The sequence below is a fragment of the Syngnathus scovelli genome, chromosome 12 (genome assembly GCF_024217435.2).
Source record: "Syngnathus scovelli strain Florida chromosome 12, RoL_Ssco_1.2, whole genome shotgun sequence".
NCBI lineage: Eukaryota > Metazoa > Chordata > Actinopteri > Syngnathiformes > Syngnathidae > Syngnathus > Syngnathus scovelli.
In genome coordinates, this window is record NC_090858.1 from 11525005 (window position 1) to 11547079 (window position 22075).

General features: G+C 45.5%; 1 protein-coding gene across 1 annotated transcript in view; it reads right to left on the reverse strand.

Annotated features, from left to right (window-relative positions):
• Positions 1–10: 10 nt before the first annotated feature.
• arid5b (AT-rich interaction domain 5B) overlaps positions 11–22075 on the reverse strand; it is a 53404-nt gene continuing 31339 nt past the window's right edge. Inside the window, exons 6-11 of the mRNA XM_049736540.2 lie at positions 14778–14899; positions 13814–14180; positions 10612–10664; positions 10050–10147; positions 3655–3853; positions 11–3432 (exon numbers count right to left, since the gene is read on the reverse strand). Of these exons, the coding sequence (XP_049592497.1) occupies positions 1666–3432; positions 3655–3853; positions 10050–10147; positions 10612–10664; positions 13814–14180; positions 14778–14899 (2606 nt within the window). The 3' untranslated portion in view covers positions 11–1665. The remainder of the gene's footprint in view (positions 3433–3654; positions 3854–10049; positions 10148–10611; positions 10665–13813; positions 14181–14777; positions 14900–22075) is intronic.

Sequence of the window (22075 nt, forward strand, 5' to 3'; positions counted from 1 at the left end):
CATGCAGACCTTTTTAGATAGTAAAATATTTTAATTAAATATACAGGTCATAGCATTAAAAAAAAGTCTAATTTTTTTGTCTCTGCCAGCTGGCTGATTGGTAAACACATGGCTACTGTATCAAAACACACTTTTTGATGATCCACCAAAAAAAAAAGATAAAAGTGAACATAAAATAACAACTAATCCTTAATTCCAAAACATAGTGTTTCGTTAGAGGCTAGATGTGTGTACTTTTTTTCTCTTTCACTCATACTTACAGATATAGTATACTGCCTTTGATGCTATTTACAGGTTATAACAGTTTGAATAGGATAACCACCACTCTCGCGTGAGTGCGGTGCGCTATCTACAGTGCTATTTATTTTTATTTACACATACACACAAACACACGTGCACGCACACTCACCCATGAGGAGATGACGAAGATAGAAGAGAAGGAAAAAGGTCAAATTGATCCCGTGTATTGATTTTTTTCCCCCCTCAGATAAGACAGTGCTTGTTGCTCAGGGAAAGCAACATGAACATATTCAATATTGTTTCTGGACAGTGTACTGGTATGTTTTTTCTACTCACAAGCAACAGCTCAGCACTAGTTGACATCTGCATGCTACTAGTACTGCTTGTGTGCTTGATGTTAACTAGTAGCACATAGTTGCCAATTCGTGGAGCATTTTGCTGGTCCAGTAACATGATGTCAATTAGTGTATTATTCTCTCATACGTCCCCTTTAAAGTGTATATGAGCACCTGTCACAAAAAAAAAAAAAGATGGATCTCAGCACAGGTAATCACAAGCAGAAAGAGATTTCTAAACAAAATTTGCACCTCATCAATCATTCTCGAGAGAAAAATACCTCATTCCAAATGCCTGCTACCTCCCAACATTTAGTGCTACGAACAAGATCGCCAGACGGGAAAAAGGCACAAATATTTTCAAAGCGTTCTAAGTGACCACATTCTTACTTAAAAAGAAAAATCATACAGCGGATATTTTTTTCAGCGTGTTTGGACTGTAAAAGCTCATTTTCAAGTCATGAATAATAAAGGCAGTGAAATGGGGCGAGCGTTCCGCAGCGGGCGACTGCTTCATTACGCTCGTGCGACGGGCCGCTACAGTCCCAAGATGCTTGATGGATTATTGAAAAGAAAAAACTCCAATCCCATAACCACATTCATTCATGTGAAATGGATTTGGACATGTTCTGTCCCACAGCACCTCTACAGGTTACATTTGTCAGTGCACTCCACTGCGTCAAAAAAGCAGAGCCACTGAACGCCAGTGGCGACGGTGCCGATACATTTTGGCGAGTGGTGGGTACCCAGGTGCCTGCTGCTGTAGTGTTTGAAGCCACACGGTTTTAGCCCTCGGACGCAGTAAACAAAAACGGCGCGACTGCCCGCTGACTCCCGCCGACAAAAGGGAGCACATCCACGTCAGAATTGTGCAAATAAGGGTACAAACAAAAAGATACAGTAAGTGGTGATAAAATACAGAACAGTGCAAAGGATATGAAATGTATCAACTAATACCGAAAAAATTGAACTTTTAGTCTGTCTCGCAGAAGAGTTTTACAATCAGTCACCAGCCTTTCATCCGGGCCCATCTGACGACTGAGCCGCTGTCCAAGGGAAAAAAGCGGGGCCGAGGCAAGCCGGGCGTCCCTCACAGTCTAGTGCTGGGGTGTACCGAGGAGAGCTGCGGCGGGGGCAAGGTGGAGAGCGGGTACATGTGGTGCAGCAGGTCCCCATAGAGGGCCGTTGCGCCCGGATGTCTGAAGAAGTGGTGTGGGCTGGGGGCAGAGGCCAAAAGCTGCCTGTGGAGCAGCATCGAGTGGAAGGCTAAGGGGGGCACGAGGGGGGACACGGCCGACTGGCTCTTCAGGTACTGCAGGCCCGGGTGCTGCTGGAGGGCGTCCTGCGCCACCAGGCTGCCGGGCGGGTACATGCCGGCGTAGAGGGCCGCGGCATGAGGCAGCGGGTAGGCGGGGTGGCCCTCGGGGAGCCGGTTGTTGAGGTGGACGGCGTGGGCCGGCTCGGCGGCTTTCAGCTCCTCCGGGTCGCTGCGGCGGATGGCGGCCGCCGGATGGATGGGCGTCACCACGCGGACCTTCCTCTCTGCCAACTCCTCGCCCTCCGGCGGTTCCCCGAGGCTCCGTTTACCGGGCCGCACAGGGGTGTTGAGGGACGAGTCGGATGACGATTTGGGACTGGGAAAGGGTGGCGACGGGTCTTGCTTGGGAGGCGAGACAGTCATGGGGGGAACTCGGCACGCCTTGGGGTGAGAGTCCAAGCCCTGGTGCACGACGGGGTAGGGGAGGCCGCAGAAGGAGGCTTTGGAGAAGGCGGACACCCGCTGAGAGAGCGGTTTGGACACGGTGAAATCTCTGGGCTCGTCCTCGGGCTCTCTACTCTCGCCTCGAGTTTGCGCGTCGTCGCTGTATTGCGACCTGTAAGCCAGGCCTTCCTGCTCCGGGCCTCCGCAAACAAAAGCCTGCCCACCCCGTCGCTCCCCGTTAGCGTATGCGGCCATCCTGTCCTGGGTCAGGCAGCTCTCCGTTTGCCTATACAGACTGTGCAGGTGCGGCGACGAGTAGCGGTCCGCGGCAAAGCTGCGGGCAGCCGGGAGGAGTTTGTCCGAGGTGTTCTCAGCAGCGTCCCGGTCTGGAGTCCTGGGGAGATACGGCTGCCACGGGGCACTGACGTGAGGCTGCAGGATGTGGCCGCTGCTCCTCTCTTGTGGCAGCTTGATGCTCTGCGCATGCTGAATGACGGACGGCCGGAACATCGGCGTCGCCTCCGGGACGCTGTCGGACACATGCCGCCTCTGACTTTCGTCCTCGCCTTCCCTCTTGTCCGCGTCTCTCTCGGTCGCAAGACACGGCTGTAGAGACGACGCGTACGAGAAGGACACGGACTCGCACACTTGTGAGAGGAGCTTCTTTTTGGCCAGAGGAGACATGACGCCTTGGCCGCCTTTGCAGTAGGCGCCCATCTGTGCGGGACTCTCCTTCCGAATCACCCCGTAATCTTCCTTCTCCGGGAAGGGATCCGCGCTCAAGTCTATGGACTGCCTCTCCTGTTTACAAATGGGTAAGACCTTGCCAACCCTCCCGCCGTGACTCTCCAAGGAGGACTCGGGCAGCGCCACGTGTCCGACGGGTTTATTTTGGTCCCAGCGGTGAGGCAGGTAGGTGCTTTTGGCGACCGGGTGGACTTCGGTCTTGGCGGCTTGAAGGGCCTCGCCGATCTGCCTCCACTCAGGCTGGGAGCGCATGGCGAACGGCGCTCTGCCCGAGTCGGCCTCTTTGTCGGCCAACGATTCCTCTTTCTTCAGCGTCACGTGAAGCTCCTCCTCCTCCTCGATGACGATGGCTTCCTCCGCAGCGGGCGCTTCCAGCTTTGTGGCCGCTTCCCCTTTCACCTTGGAATCCTGCAAATGGCATGCATCGAAATGATTAGAGGATCAAGATTAATTATCGATTCATTGGATAAGCAATTAGTTGTCGATTAATCATCTCGCCTCTAAAAAATATGACCTGAATTAAGATGTCATAAAGTAGACCAAGTTGGCCTTGAAAATCTTGCAACCTTGAAGCCGCTCCTCAAAATGTAAGCGTGCATGTAAAGATGGTGGAAGACGGTGGCCACCAACCTGTGATTGTTGCTGGCCCTTGGCCGCCTCGCCGCACTCCTTCTTGGCCGCCTGCTTGGCAGTGCTCGGGCCCTTGGCTTTCTTGGCCCCAACGCCTTTGGCCTTGGTTGACGGCGGCTTCTCCTGGCTGCGGGGTTTGGCCAGGGGGAGAGGCTTGTCCTGCTCTCCTTTCAGGTGCCTCTCGTACGGGAGGAGAAGCCTGCAAGAGGGTTGTCAACGCTGTTATGTCACAGAAGGCTTGGCCAACACAATGGCAACTCTGGACATGTTCAGTGTCTGGCCAGGTCAAGTCGCAATTTTTGTCTTGTTGCGCGCAAACGCGATTGTTCAACAGAATAAACCTTGATTAGTCACACGAAGGGAAAATTGCAGTTTTATAGCCACTAAGTGGAGAGAAGAAAAACGCTTGTGGCAACTGTCGTGGAAGTGAGTACGAGCAGCAGTCTTGCATGTGTAAAAAATATAAATACAATAAAATTATGTGGATTGATGTGGTTGTGGGGAAAAAAAGCACGATATGGACTCATCATAATATTAATACAGTAACGTAATTATAGATCCTATAAAAACAAAACATGCTTTGGAGGGCGGTGTTGGCTCTAAATTTCATACTTGGCATGCAATAACTAATCCTATTGTCATGACACAATGTTAGGGGAAATCCACTCACACATGAATGCCAGAGAAGTGTGTGTGTGTGTGTGTGTGTGTGTGTGCGTGTGTGCGTGTGTGCGTGCGTGCGTGCGTGCGTGCGTGCGTGTTAGCTCCTGCTGAGACACATCACACCGCTTATTATTTGAACCTTGAGAGGAGAAGAATAAATGCTGGGCTTTTCCTGGCCATGATTACACCGTAGCAAATTTTGGGAAATTTACCATTGGCAACATGATTCATCACTTCAGCTGGTGTGTGTGTGTGTGTGTGTGTGTGTGTGTGTGTGTGTGTGTGCGCGCGCTTGAACCGCAGTAGCACAGCTGACGGCATTACATGCAGACGCTCGCAGCCAACAAAGGCCACGTGAAGCCAGTGGGAACATTGCGGGGCTCTGCTAGTCCTCATCCCGACATTCCAAGAGTTCACAGTCAAGTTGTAATTTTAATGAGGGCTCGTGCGCAAAGTCGCAACTTGAGAGCTGTTTTGAGGCTATGAAAAAGAGGCAGAAAAAGCAGGACCATATTATTTCAATTGAAAAGATATATATATGATTTTCTACTGCTTTTTCATTTTTAACACCCACAACATACTTTTGCAGTCCGGAAGAGATGTTTTGCTTGCTCCTCATAAAAATCCTCCAAAAGACTTCAAGAGGCAATGTGGGAATTTTTTTGTTGTGTTATTTCGCTCTTTGAACAAGGAAAAAAAAAAAAAAGGCAGCCAAACGACATTTCCTCCAGCTGCTCTGGCAAGCCACCGGCCAAGAAAGGAAATGTACCATTAAATGCGACTCATTGGAAGGCATAATGACACCTTCACGAAGAGCAGCAACCACGGCAGAAAACAACACACACGCATTTGTACTCTACACTAAGTATTTGTGTGTGGGAATGATGCCGGCCGGCTCAACTGTGAAGGAATGTCAGATTGGGATGGGTGGGGGGATTATGTACGAGTTGAGAGAGAAATGACTGGCTTCTTGTGTATAAATACTTGCAAATGGAAAAGCCTAACAATCTATTCTGGTCAGAAAAAAGCCCCCACGAAGTGAGTGGCAGGAAGTTCTCAACATTGTGGGAAGGATTCTTTGTGTTCAAACTTAAACACAAAGTAGCCCTCAAAAAGATTGTCCAACTTTTGACCACGTCCCCCAAAAGTGCTTGGCGTCTTGGATGGCTGGTTCGGATTGGCTCAATCCAGGTCAAGGTGAGTAGACCTTTGCTTCTTTTTCAGATGTTAACCTTATTTTAGATTTGCTTGATGGTTAAAAAGTCAACAGCAAGGCTGAGAACACAATTTGTTATTTTTTACATTTTCCAATTGGGACCAATTTCTTCTTGAAACTCGTCTGACAGTTACAGAGTCGTAAAATCAACTCGAATGTGAAAATAGGTCATCAAGATAAAGGTGAGTACGCAATTTGGTTTTTCCACATTGTGATAATGTGCTTGACTTCCTGTTTTTCATGACATTTAAAGAAGCATGATGTCAACATTATCTCACCAATCTTTTGTCAACAGTCGCAGTGACGATTACTTTTGAACATTTTCATACATTGTAGTGGTTAAATTCTTCTTTGCACTTGTCTGAGCGGTTACAGAAGTGGAAAGTTACTAACTTGCCCTTGGCAACATGTCATCAAAGTCAAAGGTGAGTACAGGATTGATTGTTGGTTTTTTTCTCCATTCATTTTAATGTAGCAACTAACTTCCTTGGAGGACTCCTCCAGCCACAAAACAGGAAAATAAAAAGGTGTCGTAACCACCAGGGGCCACATGGAGGCGCATCTTGCTTTTGTAGGGGCTCGGGTGGCTGCCAGGCGAGGGAGGGGTGAGGTGGGGGGCAGGGGGCGGATTGCCGGCAGTGGAGAATTTCATTAAGGCAGCACCAGCAACATTTTTATGAGGTCAATAAACACTTAACTTCCTCTCATGCCAATTTATCAGCCGCTTCTTATTTGAGCGCCCGCTTTTTCCGCGTCGATAACAAGTGACTAATACATGCGCCGCAGAGGAGGGGGGTGGCTTGAGAGAGGGGGGAGCTCTAAATGTTGAATAAATATAGAAATATCAGGCGCGAGCTAATCTGGGAACGAGATGAGCGCTGATAAAAGGATATTATGCATGTCGGCCTGATCTTAATAAATCAGCAATATCCAGAATGGTTCATTCAAAGGGACCCTGCCAAGATGAGCATGTTTCTAGTCTCACACACATACATACACACACAGCAGTTGGCAAAAACAAGGCAACTTTACCAGCAATGTGCTGCCTTGCTTTACAGGAACAAGCGGCGGCGTGTCAGAATCCAACAAACGTAGGCCCGAAGTCACTAAATTTGTGGAAAAAGCCCGCAGGCTGTTCCACTTGCACAACCTCCTGCCGCCATCTGCGCCCCAAATTAATTTTAGCCGCTGCTGTGCGTTAAGATCACAGGAATAGACAAAAAAAGAAAGGAGGGAGACCAAAAAAAAGAGGACAATTTAAAGGGCGAGCGGAGCCAACACAGATTAGGAGCAGAGAAAATGATTTGTTTTATTGTATTTTACAGGCCCGGGAGCCCATGAAATACCCCCGCTCTCTCTCTGCTTTGGATGCATGCCTCAAAGCCACTTTTTGTCTCAAAGCCAAACCACTCGAGGTGACCCTCATTCATGCACTTAAAAGCAGAGGGCAGCCAAAGAATGTAGAAAAAAACCTAAGCCCTTTGTCACATCTGAAAACAGCAGATTTAAAATGACCTCTACTGTTCTATCCTCCCCCCCGCTCTCATTAGCCGCTGCTCCTTCACTGTGGCAGGTGGACGCGAGCTCGCCAAGTCTCGTGTAATAATGACGTGAAAAGCCGCAAGTGGTGCTAAACACGCTCCTAAATTCTTGAAGATGTCATTTCTATTTATATAATAATGTATTATAGTAATTTATAATTTATGTAACTATTATATTTTTTTGTCCAGACAATAAGAAACTAAGCAATTTCAAAATGGCCTCCTCACCACATGCCCTCCCCTCCCAAAATAAAAATGCAGACATGCAGCATATGTGTGACAGAACGTCATTAATTTCATTTGCTACGCCCAACGATTTATTAATCTTGGCGGGGAGCAATGCGTTGGTTGAATTTTGGCTGAGGCGATTTTCTCTGCGCATACCTGTGACGGAATTCCACACGTGAGGGAAACGAGCCAATCTTGTTGTTTAGGAACATGAGGATGATTTTTAAAAAGCCCCAACTGTGCTGTAAGTTGAATCAACTTGACTGGGCGGTGATAAGCAAGCAATTGCTTCGCCATCTGTAGCTGCATCTGCAAATTTGGTGTCTTCGGTTTTATTGTAGTTCCTAAAATGATTATTAGCCTTTTTTTTTTTTTTTTTTTTATTTCAAGACAAAATATATCTTGTAAAAATATGACCAACATCTCGTGAATTAAACAAAATCTGAAAGTGATGTCACCACGGCTGCTAACGCTAGCCCTGCGGCAGCGGTGGCGGGTCATTTCAGGTCACGAGGGTCGGTTGCTCAACGTGCGCCGTAATGCTGAAGCTGCTGCTTTTTCAGGTCAAACTATTACGCGGTGTTACTTTAAGCGACGACAGCCATTAAATCACGTCTTGCCTGGCTGTGTCTTTCTCCGCCTCGCCGCTGGCTGACAGAACCAAAATGGCAAGTAAAATTGCCTCTAATACGCTTTTCCTGCGAGAAACACACACGCGCACACACACAAACTGATGGATCTGCAGTACGGCAAGGACGAAGCAAAGAGATGCTGACAAGTGCAAGATAGTGCTGAAAAACATCTGCACTTGCAGGCAGGCACACATACACGCGCGCGCGCACACACACGCACACATACTGTACCCTCTGTTACGATTCCCAGCGTGAGGCGCAAATATAGTTTGGCCCGCAAAGAGCGATGCTTTTGCAACATCCCTACACCAAGGACTCAGTCCATAAAAAAAATTTTGCATATTGGAAAACATTTGATACATTCAGCTGTTTTTTTTGACCTTGCACCGCTTTTGAAATAACAAAATAACTTGCGTTGGGTTTGAGCGTCGCTACGGCAACACCGCATCTCCGCCCAATGACACAAGAGAGGGAGAAAGAGAGCGAGAGATTAAAAATGTAGGAGCTGTTAAAAGGCGCTGACCTGTATCACAGGCAGTGGAGGCGCGCGCACACACACACACACACGCACGCAGAAAAAAGGCCAGTCTATTTCAAGGTTATTGATGCCATCTTTTTCATGACCTCATTTTTAATTCCGAGTGCCGCAGCCCCGCCTGACGGCCCATCTCATACAAGTGTTTTTTTTTTCTTTTTCTGAATAAATATCATTAAAGCCTCGCCAGCCGCTGCAGCAGACGCTCGACTTATTGATTTCTTTCTAATGAACAAGTGTGGGGGGGGGGTACGGTACAATTAGTCGAAGTTATCTGCTGTTCAGCTCGTACGTTACTGCCATTACGCCTGAAGATGGACGGACGGCGTAAATACGCTCATTACGTCGTTGGCCATGTCGGGAACTAGTTCAAACAATTGACTGGTGTCAAAGGGGAGATGTGATGTCAGATGGACGTCTACAAACGATGGGTTCTCTCGAGTGCCCATCAAGTGTCAAATTGAGCAGGCAAGTCAATCTATTAGCAAAAAGCTTCATTTTGCCAGACCCTTCTGCGTTTCTGCAGATTGCAATTTTCAAGCAATTTGTAGGGTACTTTAAAGCATATCATAAAAATGTTATTAAAACACCTGGAAACTAATTTCAATTGTGGAATTCATATTTGGTCTACCTATAGCACAAAGGCATAAACTGAGTTGGGTGAAATTTTATGCAGCGCAAAATTGTTGCTTTGTGCAGCTGACTCATCTTTTGTGCGTTGACCAATGATGAAAGGTGGAACGAAAGACACCTCCGGGGAACAAACGTGCGCTCGGCCACGCCGGCAAACAACCTCATTCATCACGCCGCCCGCAACGTTTGCTCAGCTAATACAAGGCGGCTAATTGCCCTCCGAGCAGAGAGCGAGCGCATCTTGCCGATGTTATAGCTTTGTATCGATTCAGCCGTATTTTCCTCCCAGCTGTCTTCCGTGACCTCAGAAGCACAATGGCAAAACTTTCCAGTGAAGTACAGTTTGGGAACGGGTCAAATAAAGTTGGCAGGGAACAAAACTCTGACAACTATTCCCCAAATCAAATGCTTTCAAGTTATTTCACCACCAAACGATAAATTAATTCCTGACAAAATCCCTTGAAAAAAATTCAGATTTTGCCAAATAAAAGGCCAAGTTGCATAAAGCACAGTCCCAAATGAACTTTTTCCCTTCCTTCGCTTCTTCCGTCTAAGCAGCAGTCTGACATTTCCTAATAAACTCACTCTTGACTGTGTGATCTTCACACTCCCCCCGCCCCCGCCTAACCCCATATGGTATTACTGACAGGTGTGTGTTTGTGTGCACGTTTACGTTGTGTTACACTTAGCGTTCGCTGGAGGGCAAGACGACCGACTGCCTCATGGGTGACCCTGGCATCACTTTGTTGGGAACTTGCTTTTCTTTAACCTTGCGCAAGTGAGCGTGTGTGCGCACGCACGCCCTCCCTCCGGCTCATGCCCATATGCTTGTTTTAATTTTGTAATAGCATCTCTGATGATGAGGAGAAGGAGATGCTGCAATGTCTTAATGGTGTGATGAGATGAACATTGATGGCGGCCTTGCACGGGGTTCTTTGCCAACTCACCTCTCGTAGTGGCGGCGCGTGCAGGTGGCGGCGCTGGTGCTGCTGGGGTTGCCGCCCAGTTCGTCGTACACGTGCTTCCACTGCCTGCGGACCGTGATCTGCGGGGCCACACGTGACATCATCATGTCAGAAGGAAAATACGATCAGCGCACGGGGAACTGCTGACTCATTCGATCGGCAACTCCTCATCTCGTCATGTCACTTTTTCCCCGACGGGCTCCAAATCTTATTACATAACGCGCACATGCGCTTGGTTGGTAGTACTGCATGAATTGCAGTCCGGGGCCACGGTGTGGGAGCTGATGAAATAATTTGGAATTATTAAATTACGTACACATCATTTAAAAAGTCGCGTTGCTCCGTGTGGGGACCGGTGCCAATAAAACAAGACAGTTTAAAAAGTAAAAGTTTTCCATGTATGAAGCAAATTGCTGCCACGCCAGAGGAAATAAAAAAAGGTCAATATCGCATTCAAGTTGTAGTGTGTGTAAACGTTTGCGTCATATCATGAAATGCGGGCTTGGCTAGGGGTGAGCCTATGAGCACATATGTGAGCACTTACCAGCTCGTATCCTCCTAGCTTCTGAGCGGCCTCGAACATGGTCCAAAGGTTGACTGCGGGCGGGGTTGGGGTTTGGGGGAAGGCAGACAAACAAGGACAAGTCAGCAATGCAGGGAGATGAAGTTCCACAAAAACAGAGAATCTCAACATCACTTAATATAGAAAGGACAATTATTCGGTAAAAAAAAAAAAAAAGGGTTCTCATATATTCAAGGTGTTATGTTATATATCTCATATTTAAACGTTTTACATTTAAATAGCTTCATAAAATATTAAGACTTTTGTCGTTATTCATGTTTCTATGACCTTGACAAAAAAAAGAACATTCTTCAAAGCCAAATGGAAGAATATTCAAAACAAGATGGCAGTTTTATAGACTTTTTTTTTCCCCCTCATTTGAATGCATTTAACCTTTTTTCACTTCTAAGACTGTTAACATTGCGGGAAGAAAAAAAAATGTTATGAAACTTGTAATCATGTGGGCAATTTAAGGCTAGAACAATGCTTTTTCTTCCCCGGCGCTCGTCGAAAAGTCGACTTGATTGTGTGTGCCGCTTCCTTTCAACTTGTCAAATCAAGTCAAATGATGCCGTGCGCTGTCTGGATCTAATTGCAGGGGGAGATTTCCCTTTGAAACGAGGCCAAGCGAGAAAGCAGAAAAGCGGCCGCGCGCATGATGGGTGTTGACTTTATTGGAACACGCCGAAGGAATGTGCGGATGACATATTCCCGCTCGGGCCAAATGAAAAGCAGCAATATTGGAGCCCGAGCGCGATGTGTACCATGCGCTGAGAGGACATCAAAGTGTGTGTGATCAGTTATTCAAGTCCATTATCAATTCAAATATTGTGGCCGCCATTCTCTGATCAAAATTTTATTTGGCGAAAGTTTTCCTGTTTCATGTTTTATGCTGCAGCGTCCCCGAGTGTCAACTGAAATTGAAGTCAAAGTGCCTTCAGGGAATTTTCAGAGTGAATGTTTTGTAAATCATCATATTACGTTCATATTTACATTTTACACAAGTTGGAATGGCAGTTTGTAGAACAAAAAAATGCACTAAATAAAACAAAACAGGGCTTCTGAAAGGCTGCGGCTAAAAGTGTTTGGCCATTCTGGTCTGGCCTCTTTCCTGTTTGGAACATGATTGATTTGCAAGCACAAACAAGCGAATGTGCGATATCACATTACAAGTATTGCGCAACATTTCTAAAAATGGCCTCAATGGTGGCTTGTCTTTGAAAAATCTCTGCCACAATTTCTCCACTAAATATTTGTATTTGCTCGCTGCAACAATAACACCACTTAACATTTTTATTTGTGGACCCAATAAACACACCCCCTGCCCCAAAAAATTGAGTATCACGATAAAAAAAACTGAGGCTTCGCTGGGAGGAGAAATCCATCAAAATTCAATCTGTGCTTACACAAAGCCTTGCATTTGTCAAAATGACATTTTCCTATCTACGCCTTTGACAGCATTGATTTTTTTTCTTCCTTCTTTCCTTGTCGCCACGCCGGTTGGAATAACAAAGGCTGAATGGAACGCCAGCGTTTCCGTCATCATATTGTCTTGTGCGACTGACTGCATGATGGATTCTTTAAGCAGCTTGTTATGCAGCATCTGTAATGACCACGTTGGAACCACGGCCGCCTCCGTCTGCTGTGTGTGTCAAGGCACACGCGTCTCTCTTTGGTGTCGCGTCATTAGCAATCGCTTTTCTTGATTCCCTCGCCAATTAAACAGCAACACAATGCGTCGTCGGGGCAACACAAATTGGTACCCGTGTTGGCGGTGTGATCGCCCGTCTTCATTTATAGCAATGAAGTTTATGAACAAAATTGCACCTGTTGCTGAATCTCACCCTTCATTCATAAAATTAATGAAAATGATGAAAATGAAAGCCAGACATGAAGGACAAAACAAAACCATTTCAAAAGCTCAAGAACAAAAAAAAGATGCGACGGCAGCTATCTCAAGTCTCAAATAGACAGAACTTGTTCTCGTCTCGCTGCGCTGGAAAATAAGAGATCAGCGGCCGACATGTTGAATGCATTTCCGAATGCGCGAGAGACCCGTTTACGCGGAAAAAAAAAAAAAATTAAGATAACATAGCAACGATTGACTTTAGCGCGGACGAGGCAGAATGACAAACAATGCGCGTTGGGATTCTTTGGAGGTAAATCACGGGGAAGACGCCAACAAGGCCGACATCACTCAGCCATCTGTCGCCGAGCTCGCTTCCATACAAGCAATAGTTTCTTGTGATCAGCGGCAGCTGCACGTCTTTGCGGCGCGCGTCTAGAGGGAAGATTGTGGCTACAAAGGTTGCGACGTAATCATTGGCATTCATTGACATGGGATTCCTTTGCTTCAAAACCTCAACATTTGACTCTGAAACCATACAAAGATTGGCAGCATTAATCAGAAAAGATCATCTCACTTGACAATCCGACTGGTGGCCAAATCTGGTGCTCAAGATCGGGAACAATATCAGGCTTCTTTCTACAGAGACGATCATCAAACTTGGATGCCAGTTCAAACTTGAACAAACGTCCTTAACCTGGAAATAACTCCAGTTTTTTTTGTCAAACTCCACTTTGAGTGTCACAAAGATTTTTTTTTGGGGTACAAATGCAGTCGTTACCGCACTCTAAATGCAACTCGACTCATCCGGCGAACGTCCTCTAACAGTGTCGGAAGAACACAAAGACGACAAGGCGTACATGTGGCGCTGATGAGAAGACGTCTAATCTATATTTTGGTCCATCATGCGGGTGGCAACAGTCTCTCGTTTGTTTTGATGGGGAGGCTCCAGAGAGAGCTCCTCGCCTCCTTTGTCAGCTTTCGTACCACATTTGCATTCGTTTCGTGAGGCATGCGCCAAATCGAGCGCTTTTGAGTCTTTCGACTCGTGACTGTCGTACCAAGGTGAACTGCGGCTGGCGCTTCGTCTCACCTTGAAAATGAAGTGGGCCTCCTTTGCTACAACAAAAATGTTTGTGACCTGGGTAACGTTTTTGTGAATACTGTATTTTGGAGCTAACGTTCAGTATGGAAGTGAAGTAAAGTAAAGAAAGGTGAAGAGGACGTCAAGTAAACCATCTGACATATAAAATGATAAAAATGCCAGGAGCAATCAAGAAATGGAGTACGATGAGGTGATGAAGTGAAGCAACCAATACAAGCACGTGAGCGACTCACTCTGTTTGAACCCCAAGAAGGGAATCCTCTCGATGGGTGTGTCCCTCTTCTTCATGTACTTGTAGAGCTCCACCAGGAAGGCCTGCTCGTCCTCTCGATTCTCCTCACTTGAGGCCATCGCCTCCGCCGCCGCCATGTCAGCCGCCGCCATGTCGGCCGCTGCTTCCTCCTCATCGTCCTCCAGCGAGGAGGACGAATCCCTGACATCTTCCTTCTCACTCCTCTCCTCCGCCATTTCCTTCGGTTGCTCCTTCTCCTCGGGCGGCGCCTTCCTGCCGAGGCCGCCGCCGGCCTTGTGTTTGGGGGCGGAGCTAAGATTGACGGAGCTCAACTTGCCATTGGCTAATGCTCGACAGCTCGCTTTAATCTAAAAGGGCCACAAGGACAGCGGTCAGGTCGCAAGTTCCAGGAGTTATTATGTCAAACAATGAACAATGTTGGTCATTTTAATTGATTTATTATAAATAATAAAAAAATATTAGTAATATAATACTATTTTGTAAACCATACACTGAAAATGTGTTTATTTTTTAAAAATATTAGGCAGCATAAACATATCGACCAAATAAAAAAAATGCATTCAATAAAGAAAATTAAAAAGAAATCTACTACAAATAATACAAAAATGTAGAATTATTTTTTTTTGTTAAAAAATAATTACAATACAATTTTTGGATTTATATTATATATTTTATATCCAATCCACGGCCATTGTGACGAGCTGACCCTTAAAAATGAGCCGCTTAATTTCTTTGTTGTATTTTCATGCGGTGTTTTCCTCCGCATCGATTCTGGGTCAGAGCAGATTAGCTGGATAGACATCATTGCTGCTATCAATTTAACCGCTCAAGGTCGGCAGGATAACGGCGGAAGGGGAAAAAAACACACACAAACGTCGTTTCTTGTGTTTCTGAATGTCATAATGATGCGTGCATTGAAATGAGGGGGAAAGTGGTGTATCTACCTTGGGACTTTTGGTCTCCGGGCTATTGGGGTCCTGAGCCGTGCCCAGCGCACAGCCCGCGGAGTCCCTCCTCTGCGAGATGGACAACTTTTTCTTGCGGGGACGCCCCTTTAAGTTGGGAGCTGAGGACAAAAAGACCACATCAAGGGTTCAACCTAAAAAGCCTCTCAGTCATAAGTTGGGTCATGAACATATAAAACGCGTACTTGTGCCTTATGACGGTGTGTGTCTAAACCCCCCCCTCCCCTCCGTGACACCCCCACTGACCCGCATTGCGTAAGCGGGCCTGTCCCCATTTTCTTCCCCTGCCGCGCACCACGTAAGCACGCCATTATGCCACGTAACACGAGGCATTGATTGAGCTATACAACAACAACTCCAAAAACGAGGCCGCCGTGTTGTGCGGCCAACAAGTGCCGGGTTGCGTAAGGCCAGCGGCCGTGCTATTGATTCCCACCCACGTTAAGAGCGTGCCAGGAACATAGCAAAGGTTTTAAAGCACCTCGAGATGTTTTTTTTTTTTTCCCTGCAACCAGATATTTTATTTTCCTTCAAAGGGTTGTTGACATCTTCCACTAAACGGCAGAAGCAGAATTTGTTTTGCACAGTCACCACTTCCTATGTCTCCGTCTGCGCTTTTTATGCCTCACTGACCTGACCACAAGACGATGACTTATTATATGTTCATGTGTGACACTGCCAAGGAGGACATGTCCGACCGATCAGAAGCCAGAAAAAATCCTTTCCGTAAAAAGGTGCAATAACCCAAAAAAATAAAAAAATTGCTGCTGCTCCACTCCAATTCTTTTGGAGGAACATGCTACAAAGCATTCCAATTCACAAATTTCTGTTACATTAACAGTGTAGGTGTGTAACGGCGTAGTAAACGGAGGACTTTTGTCATGTTTTGCCAAAGGTGGCGGCGGTGTCGTAACACGGTGACCCGCCGTTTGCGACACACCCCGCCAGCTGTACTTGTTCAACACAATTGTAAACCTGCCTGTCGCTTTTGACAAACAATCCGTGTGGCCGCCGTGAGCCAAACGGGCCAAAGGTGAACACAGAAACACGAGCGCGAAGAATTTCGCAGTAAAACCGCAACGTACGAGTGTCGCCGTCAAACAGCAGAAGGGATTTACTGAGGTGGCCCTTTCATCGCCTCTCAGCAACATTCTGTAGACTTGCACCTTAGCCAAAATTAACACACACCACCAGAAACACTAAACTTTTTGAGCGCTGACAGATTTTATACCTACTATATGCTCACCTTGCTAATATTTCAGTTTCTGAGCGCATGTTTAACGACATGCTTTCAAGCAGGTGGCCTGAAAGCACAACTAACGAACAAGTGACCCACATATATGTTATGAAAGCAACTGGAAGGATTGCCTTTGTGCGTGTTTATTTACATTGTAAAACATACGAGTGAGTCAGCTTAGTCGATAAGGTTCATGGAGATTTGTCAATGAAATGGGACGCGCCCACAAAAAGGTGTTTTGTAACAGGTTATAAAAGGCATAGTGGGATATAATTTAAAACAAACACAAAATAGCACAAAAACAAGAGTGTGGTCATCATGTTGGTTGGTTTGGAGATGCTTGCTAACAAGCTAGCTACGTGAGTAGCCAACTATCTGAGTGATTTTAGCCAACTAACTAATCACCTAACTGCCTAGTCACACTTGGATATTAAAATGATATGTTTTTTTTTTATTTGATTGGACAATCGAGGGCACCTCCAACATCCATTTTTTTCATTGATTTTCATATTATGTATTACTTGTGCACTCTCTGCATCCATTACAACCTGGTGAAAGGGGGATCCTTCCACCTGTGGTCCCTTCTCAAGGTTTCTCATTTTCCCCTGGTAGGGGTTTTTGAGTTTTTCCTTGCCCTTTTGGGAGCTTAAGATCAGGGGATGCTTTGAGAATAATTGTCAATTTTTGTCTATGTGAAGCCCTTTGAGACTGTTTGTGATTTAGGGCTATACAAATAAACTTGACTTGACTTGATTGACACACAAAAATAACAACTCCCATTTCTGGAAGTCTGCTGTGAATATATCAAGATGGCTCCCAAACATGAGCATTACGTACTCAAACACGCTGCATCATAACAATGCCTTCTTGACTTTAGTGCCAGCTGCGTCGGCCATTATGCTCACATTATTTTCTGACTTGTTTGTGTAGCATTCTTCATCGGGATTATTTCTCACATTTTCATGTCAGCAAAAATACATCAATTTGAAGCGTATTTTGCACATCTATTTGTCTTTATTGTACGGGCTGCGTGAATTGCAGTAGTATTTGTGATTAGAAAAAGGCGGGGCAGCCCCCCCCCCCCCCCCCCCCCCCCCCCCAACACTAGCAGCTCATTACTACGCACGGTTATATTCACACGCTATTATCGCAAACATTCTGTCAGCTGACAATTATCAATCAGCGTCAGAAGGCAACCATTGCCATGGTGACGAGCCCACATCCCAGCAATCAGTTACCCTGGTGGATGAAATGCAATATATAAATATAGCCAACTTGCTCGGTCAACTGCTATCAATTACAATAACTATGATGATCAAGAATAATAATATGAATATTGGTGTTAAAAGTGTCCAAAATTAAATTTAAATTATGATGAGGATGATTAAGTCTTGTGCAGGCGTGCCTAATGGCCCTTTCATGCTGGTCTATGAAGAGGAGTAAATAGTCCTCTCATCTGCACGCTGTCTCCCACACTTGTTGTGACTCAGTGGTTCTTCCCACTCATGCTCGGCATCAACCGCCGTTACAAACACACCAGACGCCTTTGCATCCAAATTCGCCCTCGCCACACATGCCATGCAAATTGCCAACTTGAGCCAAAAATAACCGCTTCCACTTCATGTTGATGATGCGCTAGCTTGTAATGAGGAGAAGAGCGTCACAGCTGTTGCCGTGGCAGCCATCTCCCCTCTCCGTTGCTACTAAATAACTTAATGATTAAACTTAATAACTAAACATACTAGCTAACATCCTTCTAGCTGGACAACTGCTAACCAACTAAAATTTCAAAATAAAATTTAGGAATTCAGGAAAACACACACACACACATACACACACACGCACGCACGCACGCACGCACGCACGCACGCACGCACGCACGCACCCACGCACACACACACAGCAGACCAAATGAAAGCAATTTAGCAGACAGCGCTTCAGCGTGAATTTCTCTGCCTTATTAGGGAAAGTCATTTGGGAAGGCAAGCGAGAGAAAATAATGAAAAAAACAAACGATGAAAAAAGGAGTTGTGTTCTTAATTCATTAGTTGTGCGCTGTTGTGCGTGCTCCCAATGGGCCAGGGGGAGCGAGAGAGAGAGAGAGAGAGAGAGAGAGAGAAAGAGAGAGAGAGAGAGGCAACATTATGCTTTCATCACTGCAAATGAAGCAAAACTCTGCTGTTCCAGGAAGAGCCAATTAAGCCCTTCAAAGAAGTTTATTATTGCCAAGGATTAAAAAATCATTCTCATCTGATTCATTGGCGCTCCGTGTGTGTGTGTGTGTGTGTGTGTGTGTGTGGGGGGGGGGGGGGGGGGGGGGGGGGGGTCTTGTGAAGGCTCAAGCTAGGAAACATGACAAAAGATTATTTCCAATGGAATTGGGACAACAGAGCGCTGAAAAAAAGTGCTACAATATGGCGTTAAACCCAGAGGTCCTGGAAAAAATAAAACATCTCATAAAGCAAACAAAACTCGCATCTCACGGGATGCCAGCAAAAAAGATTTATTTTATTTAACCTAAAACTTATTTTAACAGCAAGCTAACAAACCAGCAAACTTACAAAGTAGAATGCGAAGCGTTCCAATTTACATATTTGTGTTGCATAACCGGTGTAAGAATGTAACTCCATCATAAAAGGATGAGTTTTGTCACGTTTTCATCGCTTCTATTGTTACCACATTGCCCTAATATTAGAAGACTTTTATTTATTGCTACATCTGCTGCTCAACAACAACAAGTAAATAAATATGTGAAGGTGTCAGTCGAGGAGCTCCTGACAAGAATAAACAAACTCCGGCAGCATTAAAACGTTGCGTAACGCGCGGCATTTGCTAAAACGGGATCACCTTCAAAAGCGCTCGCACATCATTGATGCCGACAGACTGCAGCGACCGCTCGCTCGCTCACTAGGACTGCGAGCTGGAAGGAAAGATTTCAATTTGGCTTTCCGAGAGAGAGGGGAGGGGAAGGGGGAGGTATGAAAGGGAGCGGTGGATAAGCTTCAAGGCTTATCCTATTCATTACTGGAGGAGAAAGAGAGAGGGGAAGGGGGAGAGAAATCTCAGCATCGACCTATAAATAAATGAATGGTGGGATAAACACATCAATAAAACATATGTACGTATTCTAATAGATCACGCTCTAGTTACGCTTGATGGGATGGAGGCGACCCAATGAGCCCAATCAAGGCGACGCCATCATTGCGGGAAAAGGCTGAAGCGGCGGCGCCTATAAATAACAATCATTGGCTCCATAAAATAGGCCACAGCATCTCCCGTCATCATGTTTGCCTCTTTACGCGCCAATTTATTGGACTCTGTAGGGGAGCTTATTTATAATTCATTAGAAAGGAGACATTTTTTTTTACGGCAAAACAAGCTCATCTTGTAATGACTGGCGCGTTTGCGAGCGCTTCTTAAAAAGCCGTAAAACACCGGGAGTGATTTTTCCGCTGTCATGTAAAACACATCAGACGGCGACGCCGGAAGTACCTGCGAGAGAGCGAGCCTCCACCTGCGTGCCGCAAGCTCGTCTTTAGTGAGTCAGTCACTTCAAGCCGCTACAGGCTCGTCTGGTATTTATCTTCAAGAAAGGCGGGCAGGGGGTTATTTGGGAGATTGCGTCACTTCGATTATTGCAAAAGGATTACTCGCCCCGTTTCCTTTTACAGGAATTGCTAAAGGCCATGCAAAATTGTGATCGTGCAAGCAAGCATGCCAAAAAATGTTTTTATTAAATTTAAATATGAGGCAAATGTAACCTCAAAAAGTGTATGTGCAAGAATCACGTCGCCAAGAACCCTGATTTTAAGTAGGCCTGCTGATCATCTTTTTTTTTTTAATTCTTGGAAGTTGTATGGGTTACTCGGCATGACAAACACGGTGAACATTGTGGAAAGTGTGTGTCGGAATCCAGGAACACTTGACGTTTTGAAGTTGACTCTTCTGTCTCATGATTTGGCCCTTTCGGAAGGAACTTTCTGAGAATGTTTTTTTTTTTTAATCATTTTTTGTTAGCTTTATTTTTCAAAATTTCAGACCCTCATGACCAATAGTTATCTCTTTTTTATATCACCACCAACAATTGCGTCCGTCTCAAGTCACCACATACGCATTTTGTTTCCGTTTAAGTGGACGCCACTACAAATCGGACACGTGAAAAATGTTCATTAAGATTTGAGCTAAAGTGACAGTGCCGCGTGACAGAACTTTTGCTTCCAGAGAGTCCGTGAAGGCACCACGAGGGAGGCCACAGCTGCAACATGTGACAGCGATGACGTCAGGACATAACACAAGGTGTCTTACATTCGATAGTGTCGCCTACACTGATGACAAAAATGATCATCGCACAGCTGTAGTGATGAAAGGATATTGAGCACACCGAGGTGCAAAATATTTAGGAGGAGTTGAAAATGTGTTAATGTATTATATTTGACTATTTTACATTTTAAAAAAAATGAAAACAGAAATTAATATTCTATGTTTAACTAATGTTTCCTTGTGGCATTTTCAATCCTTTCTATTCATTTTCTAATATTTTTGCAGTCACTATTTTTACACTGACCCAATATAGCCTCATTTCAATGTAGCTTGTTACATTTTGATAATAGAACAAAGTGAAACCCAAACATGAAAAATGAAGCAGAAAAGTGAGCGGAAACACAAAACATGAGTCACTGCCAACAAATTTTGGCCACGAGTGCACTCGTAATTGTTTGCTGAAGAGGAAACACAATGACACGTTTGTTGTCGTTTTGGCAATGGCTGCTTGTTCAATGACCGTTGACGCAAAATAAAATCTTCCGACGCAGTTGCAAGAATCCGATCCGACGACACACTCGCAGATTTCATTTCACGGCTCATGTTGTGGATGGAAAGAGTGACATCATCCTGCAAGTTCATGTTGAGCAGGAGTCAATGTTTTGTTTTGGGTTTTTTGTAAGGGGGGGGGGGGTGATCTCACAGAGTGAAACATGGCCCATTTCTGTGTGTATTTTCCCCTTCGCCTCCTCCTGGCACATTCTAGTGCAGGAAGATTTATGAAGCCAAAGCGTGCGCAGGTTGTTTTTCATCCAGCGAATGGCGACAATATTAATCTTTAAGGCAATAAAAGGCCTTTACGCTCCCCCGCCCCCGTGCAAAGATTAGACCGGAGATCCCTGCTTAATAAAAGCCGAGCGGCGATGACAGAGTTTTCCAACAAACAAACACATTTGAAATATAGAAGTTGTATGCGGCCCCCGACAACTATATTAGAGCTTACGTACAACGGCAAGTTGTACTCCCCTCTTCCCTTCCCCTCCCCTCCTGGTTGTGATTGCCTGGCTCGCATGTGTTGACTTAAGCCCGCAGGAGAGTTGGGTTTCTGACACAAGAGGGGAACGAAGGGTCAGCACAACTCCAGGAATTGAAGGAGGTGGGAGAATGGGGAAAAGTCTAGCTCATAATATTTCCCCTGAGAGTCGGCGACAAGCAAAATCCAGGCGGTCTCCGCCGCATGCGTGCTTGAAATGCTTTCCATTTGCCCCCACTGACCGACCGACCGCACCGTCCCTTGGCCGCGTACTACAAATACTTTGTTGATTTCATTTTCTTTAGCTGATATTTCAAACATTTGACTATATTTCCAACAACTTTTCACTTGTACTCCCTACAATTGAAAACTAACATCTGTACTTTGTCAAAACGTGCTGATTGCCTTTACAAAAAAAAAAATACTATCGTACAGTACTTAACTGACAGTTGCTTTGTCTTTTTTACTCCAGTATTTCTGCACTTATGCTCGGCGCACACCAGGCTCACTCCACCTATTTGTGTTGTTGCAACATAGCCTTTACACCATTTTTTTTTTCCGACACACAACCACCCAATTGAAAACTATACAACTTTCCCTCCGGCGTGAGCCAGCGTGGGTGCCGTCAAATTCAAGCAGGTAAAGAATGTGTGCTTACTATAATTATACATTATAAACAATAACTGTCACTCGTGTCCTCAAGTGCAAGGAGTGAGATTGCGAAAAAATAAAATACACTGACTGTCA